Source organism: Anthonomus grandis, chromosome 6 (genome assembly GCF_022605725.1).
Source record: "Anthonomus grandis grandis chromosome 6, icAntGran1.3, whole genome shotgun sequence".
Lineage (NCBI taxonomy): Eukaryota > Metazoa > Arthropoda > Insecta > Coleoptera > Curculionidae > Anthonomus > Anthonomus grandis.
Genome location: NC_065551.1, coordinates 12,376,690 through 12,401,709, shown reverse-complemented (window position 1 = coordinate 12,401,709; position 25,020 = coordinate 12,376,690). Strand labels below are relative to the sequence as shown.

Here is a 25,020-nt window from a genome sequence, read left to right as displayed (position 1 = left end):
AATTTTGTTGCGTCATTAGTGGAGTGGCAAGTGGCAATACTGGCATACTGGCAATGCTTTGTGTTTTGTGTTTGTTCATTAATTATTTATCATGGATAAATTTGTAATTAAAAGGCCAAGATTGGACCCAAAAGAAGCAAATAAGGTTTGTTTGCATAATATAATTATTTTATAATATAAGTAATTAAGTATGACTAGCATGACATACAGGATACAGGGTGATGGGTGATGTGATTAGTATTTCGATCTATCCCCTCAAAGTGGAAAGAGATTATTTGTGATAAATAAATCCCCATAAACTGGGAGTCACAAGTGAGGGGTTTGAAAAATATTAATTTGCACTTTAAGAATTATTGAAAAGTTGGTGCATACTAACGGACCAACCAAAAAAAACTAAAAGAAAAAGGATACCTACTATTTATCTTTTAGAACTTACTTGGCTTTTCTGAAAGCTGTCGAACTAAATTACTAAATAAGTAAATATTTTGGATAAAAATGTGATAGGAAATTTTTTAATCTAATAGAAATAAAATGCTGTTAGATGTAGATTTGGAGTATTAAAGAATTTTTAATTGCCGATATCTCAAAAATCGCTCATTTCCAATCCCGAGTTTATATGCAGATTAATTTATAACAACCTCTAGAATTACCATTTTCAGCGAATAGGTCGAATTGCCATTACCAATAACCTAGTATAATTTGCCTAGAGTATTTGATTTGATTATTAGATAAAGTTTTTGCCACAAACCAAGGAACCTTATTGCGTTTTTCCGGTATTTTTTATAGGTGCATGGGCCGAAACCTCATACTGAGGATAACGAAATAGCTTCCACTTCATCTTGTGAAACAGTGCAAAGTCAAAGTCAGCAGTCGGTAGAATTTGATTTTGGTTTTTATTTTTCTAAAACGGTTAGTAAATACAGCCAAGCGAATATTTGTTGTTCAGTTGTTCGCCAAGACGGTTATTATTTCTCGGTGTGAGAAATAATAATTTTTAAATATTGGTAAATGCGGATTTCTTTCAGGTGGATGATGTTACTAAGAAAAGGCTTCTAGAAAAGCCTTGGACTCCCGATTCTTATAAATTCAAGTTTCCATCTTCTGGTCCGAGGAATTTGAAATTTCAAATTGGTTGGATGACTGACTGGAATTGGCTGGTATATTCTCCATCATTAGATGCAGCCTTTTGCAAGTTTTGTGTGTTATTTTCCACAGTTGTTGGGCAACAGGGGTCTAGTGCAGGAAAATTAGTTAAGACACCATTTCGAAATTGGAAAAATCCGAGGGAAGATTTTAAGAAACATTCAGAAAATCTGTATCATAAAAGTTGTTTAGAGAAAGCAGCTAACTTTTTAGCAACGTATACCGGCAAACAGGAAAATATTCAGTTAATGCTTGATAAAGGAAGAAAATTGCAAATACAAAAAAAAAGAGAGTCTCTTAAACCTATTATTAAGACAGCTATTTTTCTTGCTAAAATGGGACTGTCTTTTAGAGGCCATCGCGATTTTGGATCGTTGGATTTCAATTCACCACCACATAAAGAAGAAGGAAATTTTCGGTCTCTTTTAAAATTCAGGGTTGAGGCAGGAGATCATATTTTGACCAATCACTTAAAATCTACCGGACAAAATGCTACTTACATCAGTTGGCGAATTCAAAATGAAATTATTTCTACATTCAATACCATTATTTTAGAAAAAATGGTAAAAAGAGTTAATGATGCCAAGTTTTTTAGTATTCTGTGTGATGAAACGACTGATATTAGCGGTACAATTCAATTATCATTTTGCACTAGATTCGTAGAAAATAATAAAGTTCATGAAGAATTTTTACAATTTATTCCTGTAACTGAAACCACTGGTGCTGCATTAGCTCATACTATTTGTTCCTTTATACGAGAGATAGGATTAAATGGGAAAAATATAGTAGGACAAGGATATGATGGAGCAAGTTCAATGAGTGGCTACATAAAGGGTGTTCAAGCCATTATTCGGAAAGAATATCCCCGGGCTATGTATGTGCATTGTTGCTCCCATAGTTTTAATCTATCTCAATGATGTGCATTACCCGATATTCGAAATTGTATGGGAACCATAGAGTCTACCTACAATTTTTTTAATTTTCCCAAACGACAACACGTTTTAGCAAATGAAATGGAACAATTAGATGAGAAGCCAAGTGTCGAAAAATTAAAAAGACTGTGTGCTACAAGGTGGGTTGAAAGACATGATTCAGTTCGTGCATTTATTTCTTTACTTCTTGCCATAATTAAGGCATTGGTAATTATTACAAATTGGACAGACAAGAAAACTGCGACTGATGCTCAGTTGCTGTCATCCGCTATTTGCAAATCTAATTTTTTATTGAGTGTTTATGTTGTTAACTCGATATTTGAATTCACGTTACCGCTTAGCAAATACCTTCAAACCGTAAATCTAGACCTACGTTTAGCTGTTGACTCTGCAGAAAAGACAAAAAAATCGCTACAACAGTTAAGACAAAACGCAGATGATGTTTTTGCCAATATTTTTCGACAAGTATCAGATTTTTGTAACGAATTTGATATAATTATATCTGTCCCAAGAACAGTAAGTTCTCAAACGAAAAGAAATAATGTGCCTGCATCATCTCCAGAAGAATACTACAAAAGGTCAGTTTTTATTCCTTTTTTTGACGAAAATATACAGTCTATAAATGATAGATTTGTGACCCACAAAAATGTTTTAAATCCATTTCAGGACTTACTAAACCTAAAATCTGACGAGGAGGTAATTAAATCAATAAAAACTTTGGTAGATTTTTATGAACTTAATGACAGCAATTGTGACTCAAATATAAGAGGAGAAATTACACTTTGGAAACAGTTTTTATTAGGTACTGAACCAAAGCCACAAAATGCAATTGAAACTTTAGATATATGCAATAAGAATTTATTTCCAATTATTCATGATTTACTTTTGATTATGGCTACCTTACCTGTAACAACATGTACGTGTGAAAGGTCCTTTTCTTCATTAAAGTTGCTTAAAACGTATTTAAGAAATTCCACTGGTGAAGAAAGGCTTAATGGTTTAGCTTTGATGTTTGTTCACCCCGACACTCAAATAGAAGAAGAAGACGTATTAAACCAATTGGCTCTAAAACAACGTCGTTTGGATATTTTACTTTAAATGCATATTTTGTCATTTGTATCTACATTTCCTTTTAAAAATAAAATATGTTTTATATTCAAAAAAATTCGTTAGGTTTTCCTTTCGCGGCCGGAGTTTTCTATATAGAGAAATATCTCCTATTACGCTTAATGGCCGTCGTGCGTTGGAATTTTTTCCTGACGTTTCGCTAGCGCACGTGGCTAGCTTCCTCAGAGATGCTTCCATCGCCGTCGCCGATGTTGTCAGTCAGTCCGCTTCCAACATTCCAACATCGGCAATGGAAGCACCTCTGAGGAAGCCTTTCGAGGAAGCTAGCCAGTAGCCACGCGCGCTAGCGAAACGTCAGGAAGAAATTCCAATGCACGACGGCCATTAAGCCCGATAGAAGGTATGTTTTATATTAATTACGATCTTTTTATTTTAAATATACTGTTAATATTCGTATTTATAGGTACAGCTGGGCCCAAGAAATTTAGTTACGACTTAAGGCAGTTTTTACCTAAATTTGATTTGTATATTGTATTTCGTTTTTCTCTGAGGCAACTTCACAATGTCACTCAATTCTTAAATGTCTTGTCTAAATAAATTTGAAGAAAAATATAGCAACTAAATGGATTAAGTTGCTCAAAATAATCCAAAAACTTTCTGGAGTCGTAACTAAATTTATTGGGACTAGCTGTAACTATAGCTTATAGGTACATATTAACTTTTGGCATTTTTAAACTTTAATTATTTTTACTTAAACTAAAAGTGAATGTCCGAAATGTGTTTGTTTTGGGCGTAGCACCCAAAAAAATTTCGTTTCCGTGGAGGTCTTGTTTCTTTTTCCCAAAACCCCTCCCAAGCACATTTTCTCGGTGCGCCACTGCAATTGAGCGTTACACTATACGCTCCTTGAAAAACTAAAAACCCAAAAAATGAAAAATCCTGAAGAAAGCTCACAAAATTTAATGATTCCAGCCATGTTAGTGTATAATCAAAGTATTAAACGACAGGTTTTTCTTCTTTTTCTTTACTTTATAAACTTTACCTCAACGAACCCAATATAAATAACAATTTAGCTATTTATGAACAATATACTGAAAAACGAAAAAATTAACTTATACCATTTCACCAAAAAGTGTTTGAATAGACACATAAAACCCAGTCCAAAACTACACTATTCCTGAACTATCTGAAGGTCAAACGATCTATAGAAAAAATCCCTATAGGAATAAAATTAACCCATGATTTATATCGACTAAACTTAAATCTGTCAAAAACAATACTTTTACTGGACTTTTTAAGAAAAAAAACAAGTAACGGGTCATTTTAGAAAAATTAAGAGATTAAGGAAAAATCCTTTACCTTTACAGCCTAAACCGAATTCCCAAGATCAACGCTCTACAAGTAGATCCACTACCGAATGATTCTATATTGAGAATATAGCACCTACTAACTTAACTAGAATTAGGTTTACTTTAGTAACTTCTATAATCTCTATATATTTAATCATTTTACAAATAGATATAATAATACCATAAAATCGCTTTTCCTACAGGCAAATAAGGAATTAAATAACACATATGATTCTTATGAGAAACTAAGTTCATTAACTCCTTATCTCGGAAAAAACGCGGATTAGTAATCTTTCTTAGAAGCTACATTAACTTCCTTACCGGTAATTTAAAAAAATGATGCCTTAGAGAATATAAACCAACACATGCAAGTTTTCAAAAGTAATCAAATTAATTCGATGCATAAGATTAATGAACTAAGTTCATTCGCCGGTCATATAACTGCTAGATTCCAGGAAAATGTAAATATAATAAATGAAAACTCTAAGAAAATTAAAGCTAACGTAAATATGTTAAACGACACCATTAGGCTTTTAGTAGAAATGCAAAATCAAATTTTACAAATTAAAATTGTGCACCCTTACCTAAAAAAGTTATTGCGCACGTTAACTTTTGCCCATTTAGAAAGTCTAGATCTCGAAATTTTGAATAATAAAGAAATTTGGAAATATTTAGAAATTCAATATCCAAAAAATCTTTTATGTCCCATAAGGCATATAACAGAACTTACAATCAGTCTGTAAAACAGGATTAATTTTACCTGATGACATGGCAATTTTAGTGGTTAAGATCCCTGTTTTTGAATAAAAACTTGTAAGCTACAAATTGCATACCCCATTCCTTTATCAAATGAAACAATTTTAGTTAGTCCAAGCAAATTTTATTGTAACAACTTATGGTACACAAGATGTTTAGAGATAAATACTAAATGGATATGTATCGATCCCATTATAAATGGTTGTAATTTATTAACAGACTACATTTGCAAAGATAAACAATAAGTATCAGATTCATATATTAAATTATAATAAGGCTCTTCTATTTTGTATAAAAAATCCTGAAACTATTTTTGAAAATTGTTTTCAGTATGTAAAATACAATTTAATAGGGCTCACACATACAAAGTCAATGCAATGTAATTATTGGTCAACATAAATATTTCATACAATCAAATAATCTTACTATTAAAACAACTGAAATTCAAAAATCTGTAATAAATCCAAATCTTTCCCTGAAGTTACAACTTAAGCATTTAATACACCCTGAAAAAATCCAAGAAGATCTTAGAGAGCTCATTATATATAAAGATTTTGTTCCAGCAAAAAGCCATGTAATTAGTACTTTTGTATTATTCCTTATACTTGTAATAGTTATTATAGTTGTTATTTATTTGCGGCAAAGGAAACATAAAGTGATTCTTTTAAAGACCCTACAGAACATCAACGAGGACGTTGAAGAATCTTAAGGGAGCAGGAGTTATGTGCATAAACCCATCCCTATTATAGTACATCTAAGCATTCATTTTGCAGCATAAGCAGTATCAGCGAATTTTATTTTATGCTTTCTTAGGAGGTTTTCACATAATTGTAAAATCAATTATAATCATACAGCCCTAACGAAATGTACTAGTTTTAAGCTTATTTTTTAAATAAAAGCCATTCTGCTGGTTTCAGTTTATAATTCGCGATCATTGCATTAGTTTATGAGTGAAACATAGATAAATACAAAATAAATGTGTGGTTCGATTCCGACCAAATTAGACAAAATGCTCTCAAGAGAATTAGTTAGGTTGGACAAGAAGCAAGGATGTAAGGACTAAATTAGTAGGAGTGAGCTTATGATAATAAAAATGTAATTTTATATCGTCAATAAATCCTGAAACGCAAACTTTTTTCCACAAATCAAACAAAATCATGCAAACAGTCCGATCTCCTCCTTTTTTCGGTCACTTTATCAAACAAATTGGCATAAAAAAGACCAATTCCTAAAAATGGCTTCGAGATAAATAAAGAGCAAATAGCCCACATTCAGCGAGGCCAAATGTCGTTTTAAATGACGTTATTCTAAGAGACAGCCCCATGTTTCCTTGGGGAAATGCGTTTGTTAAATCGTTTGCTTGTTACGTTTTATACAAGCTTAAGGAAGATAAAGAACTTTTTTTTTCGCCTCGAGAGAAATAAAACGTTTCTAAACTTGACTCTATAGATTTAAAAAAATAAACAAACAGAAGAACCTCTTGACCTTGTCCTTAAAAATCCCCATAAGCCTTCAAAAGGTAAATAAATAGATGACTTACCGTATCAGTTATCTTATCTTTATTCAATACAAGGGGGATATTTATAAGATTTAACATATTGCACTAAACTTATATGTAGTTTATTGCCGAAGCAATTGTGGAACATAAGTAAATCATAGAGGAAGAAAAAGGTATGTGCATTATTTACCGTATTGCGTCTCAAGTGGCCATTATCATACCAATGTAAAACCAGCTTTAGCATTTCTTTTAATTTTTCTATTGTGATCACTTTAAAATTGTTTTTTTCTTTCTTGTTTTTCTGTGGGTCTAGGTTGATTTGATTCTTGTGCTCTTAGTCCACTATCCTTTTTTATGTTACTTACAATGTTCACTTTGTCACTAGAAAGATATAAGTCAGGTGAACACCGTGGTCAGTCACATATGATGCCAAAATAATAACCAAAAAAGATCTATCAATACGTAGAACAAATGTTTGACGGACTAAAATCGTTAATATTAATTTGTATAGCGTATACTTCTTAATCTATAATTCTTTATTTTACTTTTCTATCGGCTCATACTACGTTTGCCACTAGATCTATTTTTTCCACTCTTCCATATCATATAAATAACTTTCTAATTATACCATGTAGGTAATTACTTGATCATATAATTCGTCCAAATTGGTACCAAGAAATTCCAAAAGTGTTAGAGATAGAGAAAATCCTGATAGAAATGACATGACCTGATATAAATTGATTAATACCTTATTGAATAAAAATAAATTTTATATCAGACTGAAAAATATTTTTAGTCACTAAATCCAAATGTAAAATCGTATATAATTTTACATTTTATCGATATTAAAAATTGGTAAAGTTGCTTCACATTGATTGAAGATGTATATCATGCAATAAAAGATGCATTTTTAAACACCGCCTTAATACTAAAATTGACGAGCCTTTTAGAATTGCCTCTGACCACTGTAAACTTTTCTTGTGTAAGTCTTGTATTCTATGGCTCCTGAGTTGAGATGCCTTGATCCTTCAGAACATGTCTATCTCTTTTTCTATGTAAAAGTTGTAGAGATTATAACTGACGTATCCCAATAGTATGAATCTCTCAAAATTCAATTGGAACAAAAAACCAAATATATTTTTAATCTTAAGGCAGGTCTCGAGGATCTAAAATCTAATTTTGGATCTAAAATTACCAGATTTATTAGGCATAATAAATCATCAAACGCCTGCAAAAAAGAACTGAAACCTTGGATGATAAAGTCTATTTGACAATTATTAAAATACGGGACACCAACATCCAATCATCAAAAGAAGAACTGCTATTAAAAAAATGCTGAGTTGTCAAACTTAAATCAATGCTTGATTACCTAAAACATAGTAAAAGCTCTCTGCTTAATGACAAGACTTTACTAACCGAAGAAAATGAAAACCATACTCAACGTATTATGAACTTAAATAAACAACTCAAAGACTCTTCCAGATCGCACAGATATGCTCTTAAGACTATTCTGTACTGGGATTCTAAAATTAGGATTCGACACGATTGTCAGGTTATACAACCAGAGTATACTTTGAAATTGCCTATTTATGGTTTGTCAGATATTGACAAAAGACAACTGAAGTTTAGTGAGTTGTAGGTTGGGTTGTTGGTGTTTGACTTGTTTATATGAAGTATAAAATAAGTAACATCAGTCATACCCCAGTTGGCCCCAAGTTCGTAATAAAATAATCTAAAATGGATGACAGCCGAGGTATTTCTCCAATGCGGATGCAAGGGAATGTTGCGGAAAACTGGAGAATATTGCGAAGCAGATTTGAGAATTACTTAAAGGTTTCAGAAGTCACTAAAAAGTCAGAAGAAGTACAGTGTGCTCAACTTTTACACTATGTGGGCAAAGAAGCGTTTAAAATTTTTAGTATCTTTTCATTTGGCCAAGAAGAAAAAGACAAATTGCAGACTCTGCTCAGCAAATTTGAGATGCATTTCAAACCTAAGGTAAATTTATCCTATGAACGTTATATATTTTTTACGAGGAGGCAACAGGCAGGGCAAACCCTAGAGCAATTCATTGTTGCTTTGAAAGAACAGGCACAAAAATGTAAATTTTATGCCTTGGAGGAGGGTCTAATTAAGTGTATCTGGTTATCTGTGGAGTTCAAAGTAACATGCTCAGGGAAAAGCTTCTACAGGATGACACTTTAACTTTAGACCAAGTAATTGAGCAGTGCAAAATTTTGGAATTTGCCAAGGAGCAGAGCCGGGAGATGCACTATGAAGATACATTCAAGGATATAAATGATATTCATAACAGAGCGAGATTTGAGACAAGACTTCAAAATTAGCAGGGCTCAAGACATGGACATAAACAAAACCAGAAGCAGGAACAACTTCACCATGGAGCTGGTAGAAGTCTAGGTAAAAAAGTTATTTCATGTACTAAATGTGGTAGAACTCATACTTTAAATAATTGTCCAGCTTATGGCAAATTTTGTTTAAAATGCAAAAAGAAAAATCATTTCTCAGTAGTGTCTAAAAATTCCACATCAGTACATGAGGTAACAGAGGAAAACGAGATTAATTCTGTAGTAGACATTAATGAAAGAAAATACACAGATGCATTTTTGTACATTGATGCAATAGAAAGTAGGGAAAATAAAAATTGCATGTCTGAAAATGAATGGTTTACAGATCTGTTTCTAAATAATTATAAATTTAAATTAAAAGTTGACACAGGTGCAATGTATAATGTATTATCTTTAGATCACTTAAAACACTTAGGACTATTTAATATACCAATAAAAACTACAAATTGCAGGCTTAGGTCATACACAAGGGACAATCTAAAAGTAGTAGACATATGTGAATTAAGTTGCAAGAAAAATAATAAAATGTTTAAATTGGAGTTTTATATTGTAGAAAGTAATACACAGGCTATTTTGAGATTTGATAGAACCTTTAAAAAGTGAAAATAATGAGTATAAAGACTTATTAGATAAATATAAAGAAAATCTTGAGGGTATAGGTTGTTTACCAGGTAAATATCACATCAAATTATAAGAAAATGCACAGCTAGTTGTTCATGCCACAAGAAGAGTAGCCCTCCTATTGGTACCTAAATTAAATGTAAGCTTAGTGGAACTTGAAAAACAAAAAATAATTGAAAAAGTGGAACGAACAACTGACTGGGTTAATGCTCTAGTTATAGCTAGAAAACCAAATAGTACTCTCAGAATATGCTTAGACCCAAAAGATCTGAATGAAAGCATACAGAGGGAACAATGTTTAATTCCAAAGCTGGAAGAGATTACAGCTAAAATGGCTGGTGCCAAGTTTTCCACATTAGATGTAACTTGTGGCTTTTACCAAATTGCTCTTGACAAAGAGAGTACAGATCTTTGTGTGTTTGGCACGCCATTTGGGCGGTATACATTTCTGAGATTACCATATGGAATAAAGTCTGCATCTGAGGTTTTTCAACATAAGTTTAGGGAAATATTTCAAGGTTGTGAAGGGACAGAAATTTATATTGATGACTTGGTAATTTTTGGAAAAGATAAATTAGAACATGAGGTTGATAAAGGTCCTAGAAACTGCAAAATCTAATAATATTAAATGTAATCTGGAAAAGTGTTTAGGTAAATCATAATAAAGTACATAGGATACCAAATTTCAGGTGATGGAGTGTCATTAGACGAGTCAAAATTAGCAGCAATAAAGCAATTGACAACACCTACATGCAAAGAAGATGTTCAGAGGGCTTTGGGAATGCTTACTTATGTTAGTAAATTTATTCAACATTTTTTAACAAATTCAGAGCCTTTAAGAGTATTACTGAAAAAAAGATGTAAGCTTTACATGGGGATCATTGCAGCAAAAAGCATTTGAGAATTTAAAAAAGATCTTAACGTCAAGTCTAGTCTTATAATTTTTTGATATACAAAAAGAAACAATAATTTCTGTAGACAGTTCAAAGTCAGGGGTAGGAGCAGTTTTGCTTCAAAATAACTTACCGTGTGCATTTGCCTCCAAAGCTTTAACTGAAACCCAAGAAAGATATGCGCAAATTGAAAAAGAAATGACAGCAATATGCCTTAGTTTAAACAGGTTTCATTAATATATCTTTGGGAAAAAAGTTAAAGTGGAGACAGATCACCAGCCTTTAATAACAATTTTTATAAAGCCTTTAAATAAGTGCCCTCCTAGACTTCAAAGAATGTTATTACAGGTACAAAAATATGATTTAGAAGTATACTATAAGCCAGGCAAAAAACTTATTATAGCAGATACTTTATCGAGGGCTTATATTCAAGACAAAAGTTATGATAATTTTGATAATGAAATGCAGGCACAAGTATGTCTTGTAGTGTCGAAAATAAATGTTACAGAAGGAAAATTAAATGAAATTGTAAAAATGACTTTAAGTGAAAAAACTTTACAGGAATTAAAAACTGTTATTTTAAATGGGTGGCCCAATTCAATTAAAAAAGTCAGGGAGTGTATAAAACCCTATTTTAAATTCAGAGATGAGTTCACTTTGCATAAAAATTTGATTTTAAAAGGAAATTGTCTAGTAATACCTAAAAGTTTACACAGTGAAATGTTAAACAAAGTACACTATAACCATTTGGGTGTTAAAAAGTGTTTGGACTTAGCTAAAGGTTCAATTTATTGGCCCACAATGTCTAATGATATTAAACAAAAAATTGAATCATGCTATATATGTCAAAAATATTCTAAATCCCAAACTCTTGAACCCTTAATGTGTCATAATATACCCTTAATCCCATGGAATAAAGTAGGTTGTGACATTTTTGAGCTGTATGGTGAAAAGTATTTACTTTCAATTAATTATTATTCAAAATATATTGAAATAGAAAAGTTAAATTTTGACACTTATAGCTCTACAAATTACTACAAATAATGAATCAATATTTGCCCGACATGGGATGACTCCCCAGAATAGTTATTTCTGATGGTGGACCTCAGTTCATGTCAGAAATATTTAAAAAATTTTCTAAAGAATGGGAATTCACTCATGTTGTTAGTTCTCCAACCTAGGCCAAATCAAATGGTATGGCAGAGAGAAATATCCAAACATCTAAAAATATGTTTAAAAAGGTCTTAGAGAAAAGAAAGATATCTATTTGGCTTTGCTGTATTATAGAAATATGCCAATTTTTGACAATGTTTCTCCAGCAAACTTATTAATGTCGAGAAATCTAAGAACAACTATTCCTCTCACTGAGCAAACCTTAAGACCATATGTAATAGATACTAAGATTAATACTAAGTTTTTGGAAAAAACACAACAGGCACAGTACCATAATTATAATAGGCCAAGAGTTAAAGAGTTACCAGACATTTTGCCTAATACCAAAGTTGTAATTCAATTAAAGCCTAAAGGTATTTGGGTGCCTGGTAAGGTTGTCCAAAAACTTAGAGACAGGTCATATCAAGTAAAAACTGATTCTGGCTCTATATTTAATAGAAACAGGACTTTTATAAGTTGTGCCTTTAGATACTAAAGATATAGAGGAGAAAGATAAAAATAAATCGGTTAGGTTCTTCTCAGATAATGAGGGGGATGAAGGTAAAAACAAAAAGTGTTTCTTAGAGTTAAGTGAAAGTGAACTAGGGAATAAAAGTGAAAATGAGTCATAAAGTGTACCCAATCAAGTGCTCCCAAATTATAAGAAGAAAAATAAATATAAATTAACAACGATTACTCGATAAGACTGATTCTAAATAAAATGTTCAATCGTCAGTGTCATGCGGATTGCCTAGTTTTTAACGATTCGTCGACGACACGCTTGGGTATATCGTATGCACCAGACGATATATCTTCTACCTTATTTAATACGTGCATAATGTGTCTGCATCCTTTTTTTAGACGTATTTGTTTCATCGATTGTTTATCAGGTTTTCATTTGTTTATCAGCTTTCTTAAACCCAGCAACTAATAAATCTAATTCGACCCTATTTCCCACAACCTCCTGTCAATAATAGAGGCAGAGGACGTAGAGTTACCATTGAATTAGCAGTTTTAGTATGTCAAGATTTTATCCCACAGGTTGTAACCAAAGAAGCATTAGACAAGATTTTAATTTTGGAATTAGCAAAACTACTAAGTCGTTGGATCCATAAATCTATTAAAAAAACTAAAATTATCACCTTGATAACCGATTTATTAATTTTTTCAAATACAAGACATGAAAGACAACTTAATAAATTAAGATTTATGAAGAGATCCAATTTGCCTGGTGTTATAAGTGCTATTGATTGCACCCATGTTGCCATATTAAAACCCAAAGTGGATGAACACAACAAGTGATTTTCCATGAACTCAATCATTATTTCCTTATTAAAGGATATTTTTGTATTTTAAAGAAATAATGTGCGCATATATTTAAATAAGAAAAACACGGAGGCAAAAAAATTAACAAAACAAATGAAAATTTTTAGAGTGTTTATCAATAGAAAAGACAATTGATGTTTCCATCTGCCAAATATTAGAGAAAATAACAAATATATACCAACAAACCTAAATTAAATCGAATAAAACGAGTTTAGCCGACGATTGAAATTTAAAATCGCCCTGCTCGTCACAACTGGGTCGCGATTGAATTTGAAGTCGTGATCGTATCGAGATTGAGTCGTGATTTCAGAATCCCAGCCCAGGATACCTTCAATTGATAATGTAGTACTGTCCTTGTTAGATAACAGCACATCAGAAATAAAGGGAGCTACCGATGTACCAAAACTTGTTAAACGCGTAAAATATGTGGCGAAGCCTCAAACTGTCACGAATAGACTGATTAATCGACAGTGAATCATTTGTGGTTTAAAGCTTCATTAAACCTTTTTTCCTATCTTTGAAAATAACTAGAAAAATGTTACAATTTTAACCAAGGATTTTAGCAGGGATAATTATATAATTATTTTTTCCGGGTACAACAGCAATCAGTTCAGTTATTGACTATCCCCATAATAAAAACCTGCTATATTAAACTTATATTAAGTAAATTATATAATTTATTATATATACCTGTATATTAAACTTAATGAGATGATAGTCATCAGACAAACATAAATAAAACATCGCTGAATCATGATACATCTAATATTAACCCTCTAACTTCTAGTTAAATCAACGGACAATGATTACAATTTTAACTTGTCTTTTTCTGCTAGTGAATTCATGTTTTTTTTTTTTAATTTTATAGAAATTATAGAGGCATAAAAATAAAATTAAACCAACTTAAATGTAATTTATTGCTTTATGACTTTGCCTTAGTTGCGCTATCGAAGACAAGGATAGGAGAAAAGTAATAATAAATGGATCTCAGGGTGGTGTATTGTTTGCTTCTAAAGGGTGTTTTTTTTAGAGGCGGAGAACTTTTATTTGGCAACACTGTTTTTTATGACAGCCGACCTGACAGTTCTGGGTTATTTTTAGATTAGTTTAGTTTGGCAATTCATCATGAACAGACTCACGCCGGAGCAACGTTTCCAAATTGTTCAAATTTATTTTGAAAGACATGGTTCTATTCGAGAAACACATGGGGCATTACGTGAGTTTTATGGTGCTCATAATTGTCCTTCAGAGAGATTAATTCGAGAAACTGTTGATAGTTTTCGCAATACTTTTACTCTAGTCGACAATACGCATCCCGTAAGACACCGTACAGTGCGCACGCAACAAGCGATAGCTGCTGTGCGGCATAGTCTTGATAATGATCCAATTGTGTCAAATCGTCGTCGTTCTCAACAAGTGAACTTATGTCCATCCACTTTATGGAAAATTTTGCGCAAAGATCTCGGATTGCGAGCATATAAAATTCAACTTGTCCAGGAGTTAAAACCCCAGGATCATCTTTTGCGCCGTACATTAGCTGAATGGGCGGAAGGAAAGATTGCTGTTGATCCACGATTTCATATGAAAATTTTGTTCAGTGATGAAGCACACTTTTGGTTAAATGGCTATGTAAACAAGCAGAATTGCCGAATTTGGGGGGATGAGAATCCACGAGCTATTGGCGAAAAACCGTTCATCAGAAAACATCCAGAAAAACTAACCGTTTGGTGCGCTTTATGGGCTGGTGGAATCATTGGTCCTTATCTCTTCAGAAATGCTGATGGTCAGAACGTTATACTAAACGATGAGCGATACAGAAACATGATAACCAACTTTTTTGTGCTTCAATTGGAAGCCGTTGCAGAAATGTGGTTTTAGCAGGACGGTGCCACGTGCTATACAGCGCGCCAAACAATTCATTTACTGCAAGAGACATTCGAGCAACGAATAATTTCAAGGAATGGACCTGTAAACTGGCCAGCTCGTTCGTGCGACTTGACGCCATTAGATTATTTTCTTTGGGGCTATGTTAAGTCGCATGTCTACCCTGATAAACTCGAAACACTTGAGCACTTGAAAACCAAGATACGACGCGTGATTGCCGAAATACAGCCTGCAGTACTGAAAAGAGTGTGTGAAAATTGGACCTCTAGATTACGCCACGTACGCGCCAGCCGTGGGGGTCACATGCCCGAAATCATTTTTAAATATTAATGCCAAAAAAAATTCTTTAATATAAAAGCAAATTCGTTTATATCAATAAAATATTTTATGTTTAATTTCAATTTAAAGTTCTCCGCCTCTAAAAAAAACACCCTTTATAAGACAACTTACTTTGTTACTAAAGTTTTAATTTTTGAAGCTGATCACCAATTAGATATTAGAATATCACTTGGTTCTATTTCATACTTGTATGCTATTGTACTATATTTTGTCCCTAACAGTGGTAGTAATAAATATAAATGTTTTTTTGAGAAAATTGAGGCAAACCTCATGGATAAACAGCATTCAGAATTTTCAATCATTGTTGACTTTAGCATTTCTAGTTATGTAAGTTGTGTCATTTATTTCTATAAAAATTCATTCCAGGCAAACTAAATCAGAAATAGTAGCTGCGTACTTCTGTATCTTATTATTGCATCTTCTGGTGATATTACGAGAATTTGTTGGTTCCCGTCGATTCTCACCATCCGTATTTATGTGGTTTCCTCAAAGGTAAAGCACGTCCTAGACATTGCAATTATACCATAATTAACAATTTTTTGAAGAAGAAGACTAACTTTACTGAACAACTTGAGGTATTTTCAGATATTAATAAAACTGAGGCTTTCTATTCTACTCTTACTGATTTTTTTGATAAAGATTTTTGATGTCTTGATAAGTTGAGTAAACAAGTAGAAATAGGTGCTAAATATTAAAATAATTCCTATATACAAATCTGGCTCTAGAGAACAAATTAAGAACTATGGCCTAATTACTATTTCTAAAGTCTTTGAATTCGCTATTGCTTTACTGCATGTCAATGTTTACAAATCTTATCTCATCGATCAATAAGTCTATAAACCTATCAGTGAAAATTCCGATGAATCCAGAATGATGTTATTTATCAAACTATGGAGAAATCATTTCATAGAATGAAGCCCTGTACAATTTTAAAATCTTTGTCAGAATTAGGTGTAATTTCAAATATCATTCAGTCATACCTCAGTTGTAAGATTCGGTATGTTGAAATTAAAGGTTCCAAGTCATGTCTCTTTAAAAGTACTTCTGGTGTTCCACAGGGCACTAATCTTCGACACTTCTTGTTTTCGGCTGCTATCAAAGGTTTGATTAGCAATTTTAAAAATACAAAAAGATTATTATTTGCCACGATTTCAAAGATTTTCTTCAGATTTTTTCAGAGAATGATATCGGACATTGCAAGAATTTTGTGATGTTGCGAGATGGTACGAATTAAATAGATTAAATCGAAAGCGTAATCTTAATTAAATTAGTAAGTATGCCTATATCTCATTCGCCATAAATGGTAACCCCATAATTTTTATTGCATCTTAAATGGGTGAACAATTTCAAAGAATACCCCAGCAGAAGAATCTAGAGGTCATTTTTGATCCCATTCTAAAATTTTTTCTAAAGAGAAAATATCCAAAAAATCCCTGGATTTATTACTATAGAACCCCCAAAAAGCTAAAATGTGAAAGCGAGTCTTCGTCTTTTTGATAGTTTGGTTTTGCTTGGTTCTGCCAATCTTAGAATATTATTTGGTTCCCCCAATACAGTGTCTTGAAGGGGTTCAAAAAAGGGTTTTCTCAAATGCATGTAATTCAGGAAATTTTGTATATATCTATAGAGAGGCACTGATACTATCATTTTGTTTTCGATTTTCAATTTTATTACTTAGAGAGTAAAAGAAGAAATAAAATAATTTTGCGCACTCTTTTTAAAATATTGAAAAATTAAATAGATAGAAAACGCAGTTTCGTTTTAAACCGAATAAACACTTTTTTTATGGTTTATCCACGAATTAATCTTTATTCTATGTAAGTATTCTCTCATTTAAAAGCTTTGTGAATATTTTAACCTGTATTTGTAAGATATTAACATTAATTCAATTATAATCAATTATTGTCTGAATCAGTTTAAGACAGTAATACGAAATAAACTGAAACAGAACTCAACTGATCGGTAATATGGGTATTTATTATTGTATTTTATTGGTTTAGGTAATATCTTCGTTATTACGAGTATGTGTATTTACTTCTTTTTAAATTTCTTGTATTATTTTTATTACTTATATTATTAAATTTATTGTAATTATTTCATAAGTATATTTTGTAGTATCTTAAGTTAGTATCTGTAAGTGGCTTCATGGCTATTTATTAACGAAATTTAAAAAAGCCTCTAGATTAATTTATTCGAAATACTTACAGCATTTATTGATATGCGTGTTAAATCATATGTAAAATATTAATAAAAGTCTCCAAAATTATCACACTTGTCAGTCACCTTCCTTTTGTGTCAATTTTCTTTACTAAAAGCAATGAGAGCTAATATTAGTCAAAAGTGAGAGACGGAGAGCGAACGAGACCGATTCTATACAGGGTGTTTCATTAATATTGCGAAAAAATTCAGGGGGGATTTCCTTGCTTAAAAATAATAAAAAAAGTCCTTATTAACCTATGTCCGCAAATGCCGAATTTCTAAGATACAGGGTGTTACAGTTTTATTTTTATTTTTGTTTTTTCTTAATAATTTTGGTAGTTCCTTTACAAGTGCGAAGGTTCGCGCTTGTAGAGGGCGCTACATACACGGTTTTTTATACTTTAAAAGTGTTATATCTTTTTTATGGTTGCATAAATTATTTTTTTTAAATAAAAAAGTAGATTTATCTATTATATTTATGGAAAAAAGGTATCTTGGTCGAAGCATTACATTTTAAGTCACAATAATTGTTTTTTTAAGTTGTGTGAAATTCCTTTATAAAATTTAAATAATAAATGTAAAAAGAAATTTGTGTATAACAAATTCTAAAAATAAAGGCAACAGAATACTAAAAAAAAATATGTATGGAAAGGCCTGTAACGTACATATATTTAGTACCCATTTATCCATTATACCGAACGGGTTTAATATTTTTTAAATTATTAATTTTTTGCAACGGTTACACAAATAATGAGATGTGCGATATGCATTTTGTTTATGGTGTGGCCAACGCCAATTCATTAGCAGCCAGGCGTCCTAGTCATGTTACGATATCCTAATCGTGTTATCCTGCACCATACGATATTTGCGCATCTCCATCAACGCCTTTGTGACACTGAAAGTTTTCAACAACAAACTACTGGTAACATGAGACCGCGTACAGTAGCAACTCTACCAGTAGAAGAAAATGTGCTTCATCAAATTGAGGAAAATCCTGCAACAAGCACTAGAAAGATTGCTCTAAACTTAAATGTAAGTCCTTCTACGGTTTTCAGAATTTTAAATAATAACTTTCTATACCCTTATCATATCCAGCGGGTACAAGCACTACTACCGACTGATATTCCGTTAAGACTAAATTTTTGCGGTTGGATGCGACAAAAAATTGGCGAAAACCTCCAGTTTTTTCGACAAATATTATTCACGGATGAAGCAATTTTTTTCCAGAAAAGCCATAATGAACTCTCACAATAATCACCTATGGGCGGATGAGTCATCAATTTTCTCTCAACGTATGGATTGGAATTGTTGCAGACCATTTGATAGGCCCATTCTTTTTGCCATTGAGGCCTACTGGAGAAGTTTATCGTCATTTTCTCGAACACGAATTGCCTATACTTTTGGAAAAGGTTCCATTGCAGTTAAGATTGCAAATGTACTTATACGCGATGGAGCCCCACCTCATTTCAGTTTAGTTGCACGTGAATATTTAAACACAGTGCATCCGAAACGTTGGATAGGCCGAGGAGAAACTTAACCTTGGCCTCCCAGATCTCCAGACCTTAATTCTTTGGACTTTTTCCTTTGGGGCCACCTTACACATTTGGTTTATACAACCCCAGTAGATAATATGGAAGAATTACGAAATCGCATTATCGCATCCTGTTAAACAATTAAACACACACCCGGAATATTTGAACGAGTTCGCCAATTGATGCGTCGTAGAATAGAGGCCTGTATTGCAATTAGGGGTTCACATTTTGAATAACTGTTATAACTTATGTTCCACTAAGTGGCTTTTTTAAATATAGATATTTGTCGTAAGAACTTTGGGTAATTTTTTTTCATTAAATAAAAGATATTTTGTAACAAAAAATATAAAATAAAACTTGCTGGCTCGTAGCGACTTTGGCCAAGATATCTTTTTTTACGTGAAAATGATAAAATTTTTTTTGTAAAAAAAATATTGAAGCAACCATAAGAAAATTATCACGCCTTAAAGTATAAAAAAACCGTGTATGTAGCGCCCTCTATAAGTGAGAACCCTCGTAACATTAAATTTGAATTTACCATATCAAAAAACCCCCAGATGCCAATTTTCGTTTAAATATCTGCTTAACTACCAAAATTATTAAGAAAAAATAAAAATAAAACTTAAACACCCTGTATCTTAGAAATTAAGCATTTGCGAACATAGGCTTATAGGGACTTTTTATTATTTTTAAACTAGGAAACCCCCCTGAATTTGTTCGCAATATTAATGAAACACCCGGTATAAGGCTACGGTGATAGAAAGGGAGAAAAGTATATATTATTCTTAAAAATTAGATTCAAAAAAATAACAGATAGTTAGCTGTATAAGACGGAGATATTCAAAATTCAAATTTTTACTAATGAATGAATTTTTGCTAAAAGCAATTAGGGCGGTTCAAAAGAAACAGATGAAAAGCCGACGTAAAAGGAACAATGCTGGTATTATAGAACCACGAAATCTCCTTTATTTATTACGTCGAATGCTTGCCGTAATGGTAAAAACCGACACCTGCCCTAAGAAATCTCAAATTATGTGATTTTCTTACGTAACATCCGTGATTCATTTTTTTTAAATTGTTTATTCAACCCATTGTGTTCCTCACTACCATAAAACATGCACCACTACCTTCAATTCGTTTAGTTCCTTTATTTATTGACCCCGGTAAAGCGTCAATAATAAAAATAATTAGACAAGGCAAACAATAGTTAATTGAATCAGAACGGATTTAATAAAATTAATTAATAAAATCCTTCTTATTGGCTAATATTGTTATAGTGTTTCTTGCAGAAAATGGTGATAAAGCTCCTTGCCAGTACCACCAAGCTTGATTTAAACATAAACTATTATTGTTAACGTTGCGTTATTGATTACTTGATAATAGTGCGGTTCGGGATTGATTAGGGAATTAACCAGGGCTTTTTAGTATGAATTGGTGAGTTTTTGGTGAATAGCGTAACAAAGAAAAAATTCTATATAATAGTAACAGTTGATAAATTAGGTCAAAGGTGAAGCGGAGATAAAACCAGCTTGTGCCGGCTGAATTGAACTTTTATTTAAATAATATGATGGTGAAAATTTATTTATTTCGTCAGGCTTGTAGTGAAAGTAGTGTTTTGAAATTTTATCCTTATATATTAGTTTTTAGCGAATTATGGTTCTCTGGAGAGGTATGAGGCATTTGGTAAGAGGTGAGAACAACATTTCATATTTTAGTGGTCAATTCCAAGTCAGTTCGCTGTTTTTTTGTTAAATACAATAAACCTAGTGACATTGTGATCTTTTTCAGCAATTTCTTCCTAAGTAATCTAAAGATAAAATCAAATTTTGGTTGTGTCGCACTCCGAAAAAAAAACATTTTTCATAAATAAAAATAATCCAATCGATATGGTAGTTTTTTTAGCTATTTTCTTCTAAATAATCCGATGATAAAATCAAATTTCAGTTATTTGCAACCCTGGCAACAAAATCAGACAAAAACTTGCCTAAAATTTCAATAAATCCATTGACATAGTACTATTTTTTGTTATTTTTTCCTCCTCACTAATGCAATGGGAAAACAAAATTTCAGTTATACATAATGTTGGATCTAAAATCAAAAAAAACTTTTTTCATAAATCAAAACAAAGCTAAGTGGTTTTTTAAGAAATCTGATATCCTCAGAATTAAATAAAAACTTGGCTAAAATTATAATTAACCCATCAACATAGTACTTTTTTTAGTTTTTTTTTTCACAAATGCAATGGTAAAATAAAATTTCAGTTATAACTAACGTTATATAAAATATTAAAAAAAAAAACTATCAAAAATCAAAACACAGCAACTTTTTTTAGCTACTTTCTTTCAGGTAATCCTATGATAAAGTTAAATTTCAGTTATTACTCTATTTCAGTAATTTTTTCAGTTACTTTTTTCCAAGTTAAAATGACAATAAACCTATTAACAGGGAACTCTTTTTTAGTTATTCTTTCTCACTAGCGCAATGGTACAACAAAATTTCATTTATATCTAACGCTGGCTGCAAAAAAAAAACAAAAAAGAAAAACAAAAAACCCATCGACATGATACTTCTTTTCAGCTATTTTTTCCTCACTCATCTAAAGGATAAAATCAAGTTGTAGTTACTTCCAACCCTAGCAACGAAATCAAACATTTTCAACACTTTGAAAATATTCTTTAGTAAGGCCTACAATACAGTGAGGACGCGCAAGTTGGAACAAATTAATTTAAAATTTAGGGCTGTGTCCGAAAAAAAAACGCTCGGCGATTTCTTTGATGATGAATTCATGTATACAGGTTGGACCAAAAATGAGCTACGACTATCAACTTAATTTTTTCAAATAGAAACACTCATTTTTTATTTTATTTTTTAATTTTATATAAAATTTTAAGAATATTTTGTATACAATGTCCTATACCTAACCTCAATATTTATTAAGAAATCTGCGATTAATTTTTTTATAGATAACCATTAATTTTAAGAACAGTTTATGAATTATTAAGAATAGTTGTTCAAATTACTGGCCATGAACTTCCTGACAGTAACCAAGTCGATATTTAAATTCTTGTAATACATACTTTAATTATTGTTTGAGGCCGGATTTGTTGTATTTCGGCTTTAATTCTATTTTTTATTCTTCTAAACTTTCAGGTTTATCAAAATAAACTTTAGATTTTAGATAACCCCATAGATAAAAATCCAATGGGGTTAAATCTGGCTCCCCTTCCAATCCATCTATTTGGGAAAATATTGGTAAGCTAATCTCGTACTGTTAGCGAATAGTGTGGGGGAGCCGTATGGTTCCTGTTGGAACCATATCGAATCTGCTGGTATAAATGGGTTTTCACCATTTGGATAAAGTGCAATTAAACTAAGTGCTATCTGATTTTGAAGCAACTATAAATATTTTTCAGAGGTAAGTGCGCCCTCAATAAAATAGGCACCCACAATTGTCGGTGTCATACGTTTAACTTCTTGGGAAATTGTGTGTGACTTTCCATACTCCAGTGTGGATTTTCTGGTGGCCAATAACGAAAACTTTGCCTATTTACAGAACCATTTAAAAAAAACTTCTTCGAAAAAAACAATCTTACTTAAAAATTGTGGGTTTGCATTATATTTATTCCTCATTATTTCGCAAAACTCTATTCTGCGGATGTGGTCATTTTCAATAAGCTCCTGAATTAAATGAATTTTATAACTGAATTTTATATGGATGCCATTTATTCCTATGTAAATATTTTAGAACCCATGATTTACTAACCGAATGATCTGCAGCAGCTTGTCGAGTTGATTTATATAGATTTTCTTGTAAATCAAGCAAAATACCTAATTGTCTGTTGCGTGGGACGGTCCAGGTCCCATTGGTCTCTAACATGACCAAAATCTCTACATTTTTTTTCAATTTTGCTTACTATCGAACGAATAATAGGCCTCCCCGGGTATTTATTGTTAAACAGATCGCAAACTTCGGCCTGTGTTCGAGTCTCGTCGCCATATCCTACCATAATCAAAATTTCAATTCTTTGTTTTTCAGTTAAATGCTCCATACTTTTAAACTTGCAACAGCGCTTGACACTTACTGACATTTACGTAAAATAATACATACTGTTTCCATGCGACTAAATGGTGACAAGGTGTCAACAATCAAATATACCTGTTAAAAAACTATGAAAAAACATGTTTTAATATGCTCAAATGACCCAAACAGTTGCAGATTTATTAATAATGATAGTATTAGGTATAAGACATGGTATACAAAATATACTTAAAATTCTATGCAGAACTCAAAAATGGAATAAAAAATAGGTGTTCCATTAAAAAAAGTGAAGTTGATGCTCGTTGCTTATTTTTGGTTCAACCTGTATACATGAATTCATCATCAAAAAAATCGACGTGTCCGAGCGTTTTTATTTCGAACACACCCCTGAATTTTAAATGAATTTGTTCAAACTTGCGGGTCCTCACTGTATATATCTACTATGATACATTATGTGTATGGAGCACGTAAATCCGTAATCAAATATTTTCGGGGAAAAATTTTTTTCTCATAAAAAATTGAAGGTGCGCCAATGCGAAAATAACCGCGAAAAACATAACAATCTGAAAAACCGCGATTAAAAATAATACATTTGTGGGTACGTTATATATAGGATACTGCGAATTGAGTTCTCGTAAAAGTTAAACAGTATTTGCTTTTATGGGTAAATTACCTTTTATTTTTAACTATATAACAAGAGGTAAGCGTATAAAACTATAGACTTTTTCTTAATTTACATTTCATTTATTTAATGTACAAAAAAAGGCTTTCCGAACCTGTCAGCAACTTATTGCTACGCTCACTTAATTACAGTTCAAAATCGTACATTTCCAGATTTTTATTCAAACCCTCTAATAAATCTTGGTAACATTTCAAAAATACTAAGTTCTCATAAAGAAACTGTAAAGTGTAAGGAAGCTCTGGTAAGTTTCAAAATTGTAAATATGTATAGTAATACGGATTAAAGTTGCATAAAATCAGCGTTTAATTTTATATGTTGCAAGTATTTAGGTAAATAAATTTGTAGTTTTTTAAACTTGGGTTGGATAATAATTTTTTCCGCTTATAGGTTTAAAATGTTATCTAAAAATCGTGAGTCACGACCGCTATAAAACAAATATTCATCATAGTAAATTATACTAATACCTCACAATTTGACCATTAACAATAAATCAATTCTAGATTTTAATCATGTGTAATTTTCTCATCAATTTGACACATAAGTCAAAATATTAATATTATGTTTACTAATATATTTTCAGATCTAAGATCCCTCTACTATGGTCCATCATCGCTCTGCAGTTATTCTGGTGATAACTGCGGTGCTTCTTGGACAAATCCAGTCAAGTCCAATACTACGGAATGATGACAGAGGAACAGCCATAGTCCAGTCCTGTCCCAGCCCCATTTACTGTCAAGGAAAACTCCTAGAAGTAGTCCAAACTGCACACATATTTAATGATTCTAAAACCTTTGTCGATATGAGTCAGGTGTATCCTGCTGAGGTTACTTTAAAGAATTTTTGGTAAGAGAGATTTGCAACAACATTTAATTTATAATTGAGTTACCCAGCCAATGAGCCCGATATCGAAAATAATAGTGAATATTTAACATATTAATTCTTCTTATCTTAAAACGCCCAAAACACATTTAAATTTTTATGTAACCGCCCTTGTGAGCATCATTTACCACGCAACCGTTAATGCGCTTTAGGGAAATGCGAATTAAGAGAAAACGGATGTATAGACCCCCGTAAACCGTTTTACCGTTCCTCATTATTTTAGCATTATTTTAAAAGGTTTTAAATATGTGGATGACCTCGCTGAAATACGCATTAAGGCTCCTTAAAGCGTGTCTTATCGTGTTTTCGCAAAATTGAAAGGTTGGAAATAAAAAACAGATTGTTAACGTCGACATAAAAAC

General features: G+C 31.9%; 1 protein-coding gene across 7 annotated transcripts in view; it reads left to right on the top strand.

Annotated features, from left to right (window-relative positions):
* LOC126737351 (trehalase-like) overlaps positions 1-25,020 on the top strand; it is a 45,659-nt gene that overhangs the window by 8,099 nt on the left and 12,540 nt on the right. The window contains exons 1-2 of one of the 7 annotated variants that reach the window (XM_050442217.1): positions 6,823-6,919; positions 24,360-24,622. In XM_050442217.1, the coding sequence (XP_050298174.1) occupies positions 24,378-24,622 (245 nt within the window). In that variant the 5' untranslated portion in view covers positions 6,823-6,919; positions 24,360-24,377. Of the gene's footprint in view, positions 1-6,822; positions 6,920-20,326; positions 20,493-20,625; positions 20,749-23,634; positions 23,798-23,890; positions 24,021-24,359; positions 24,623-25,020 lie in introns of those variants that run through there. The other 6 variants (XM_050442216.1, XM_050442218.1, XM_050442220.1 and 3 more) reach the window with 6 other exon arrangements.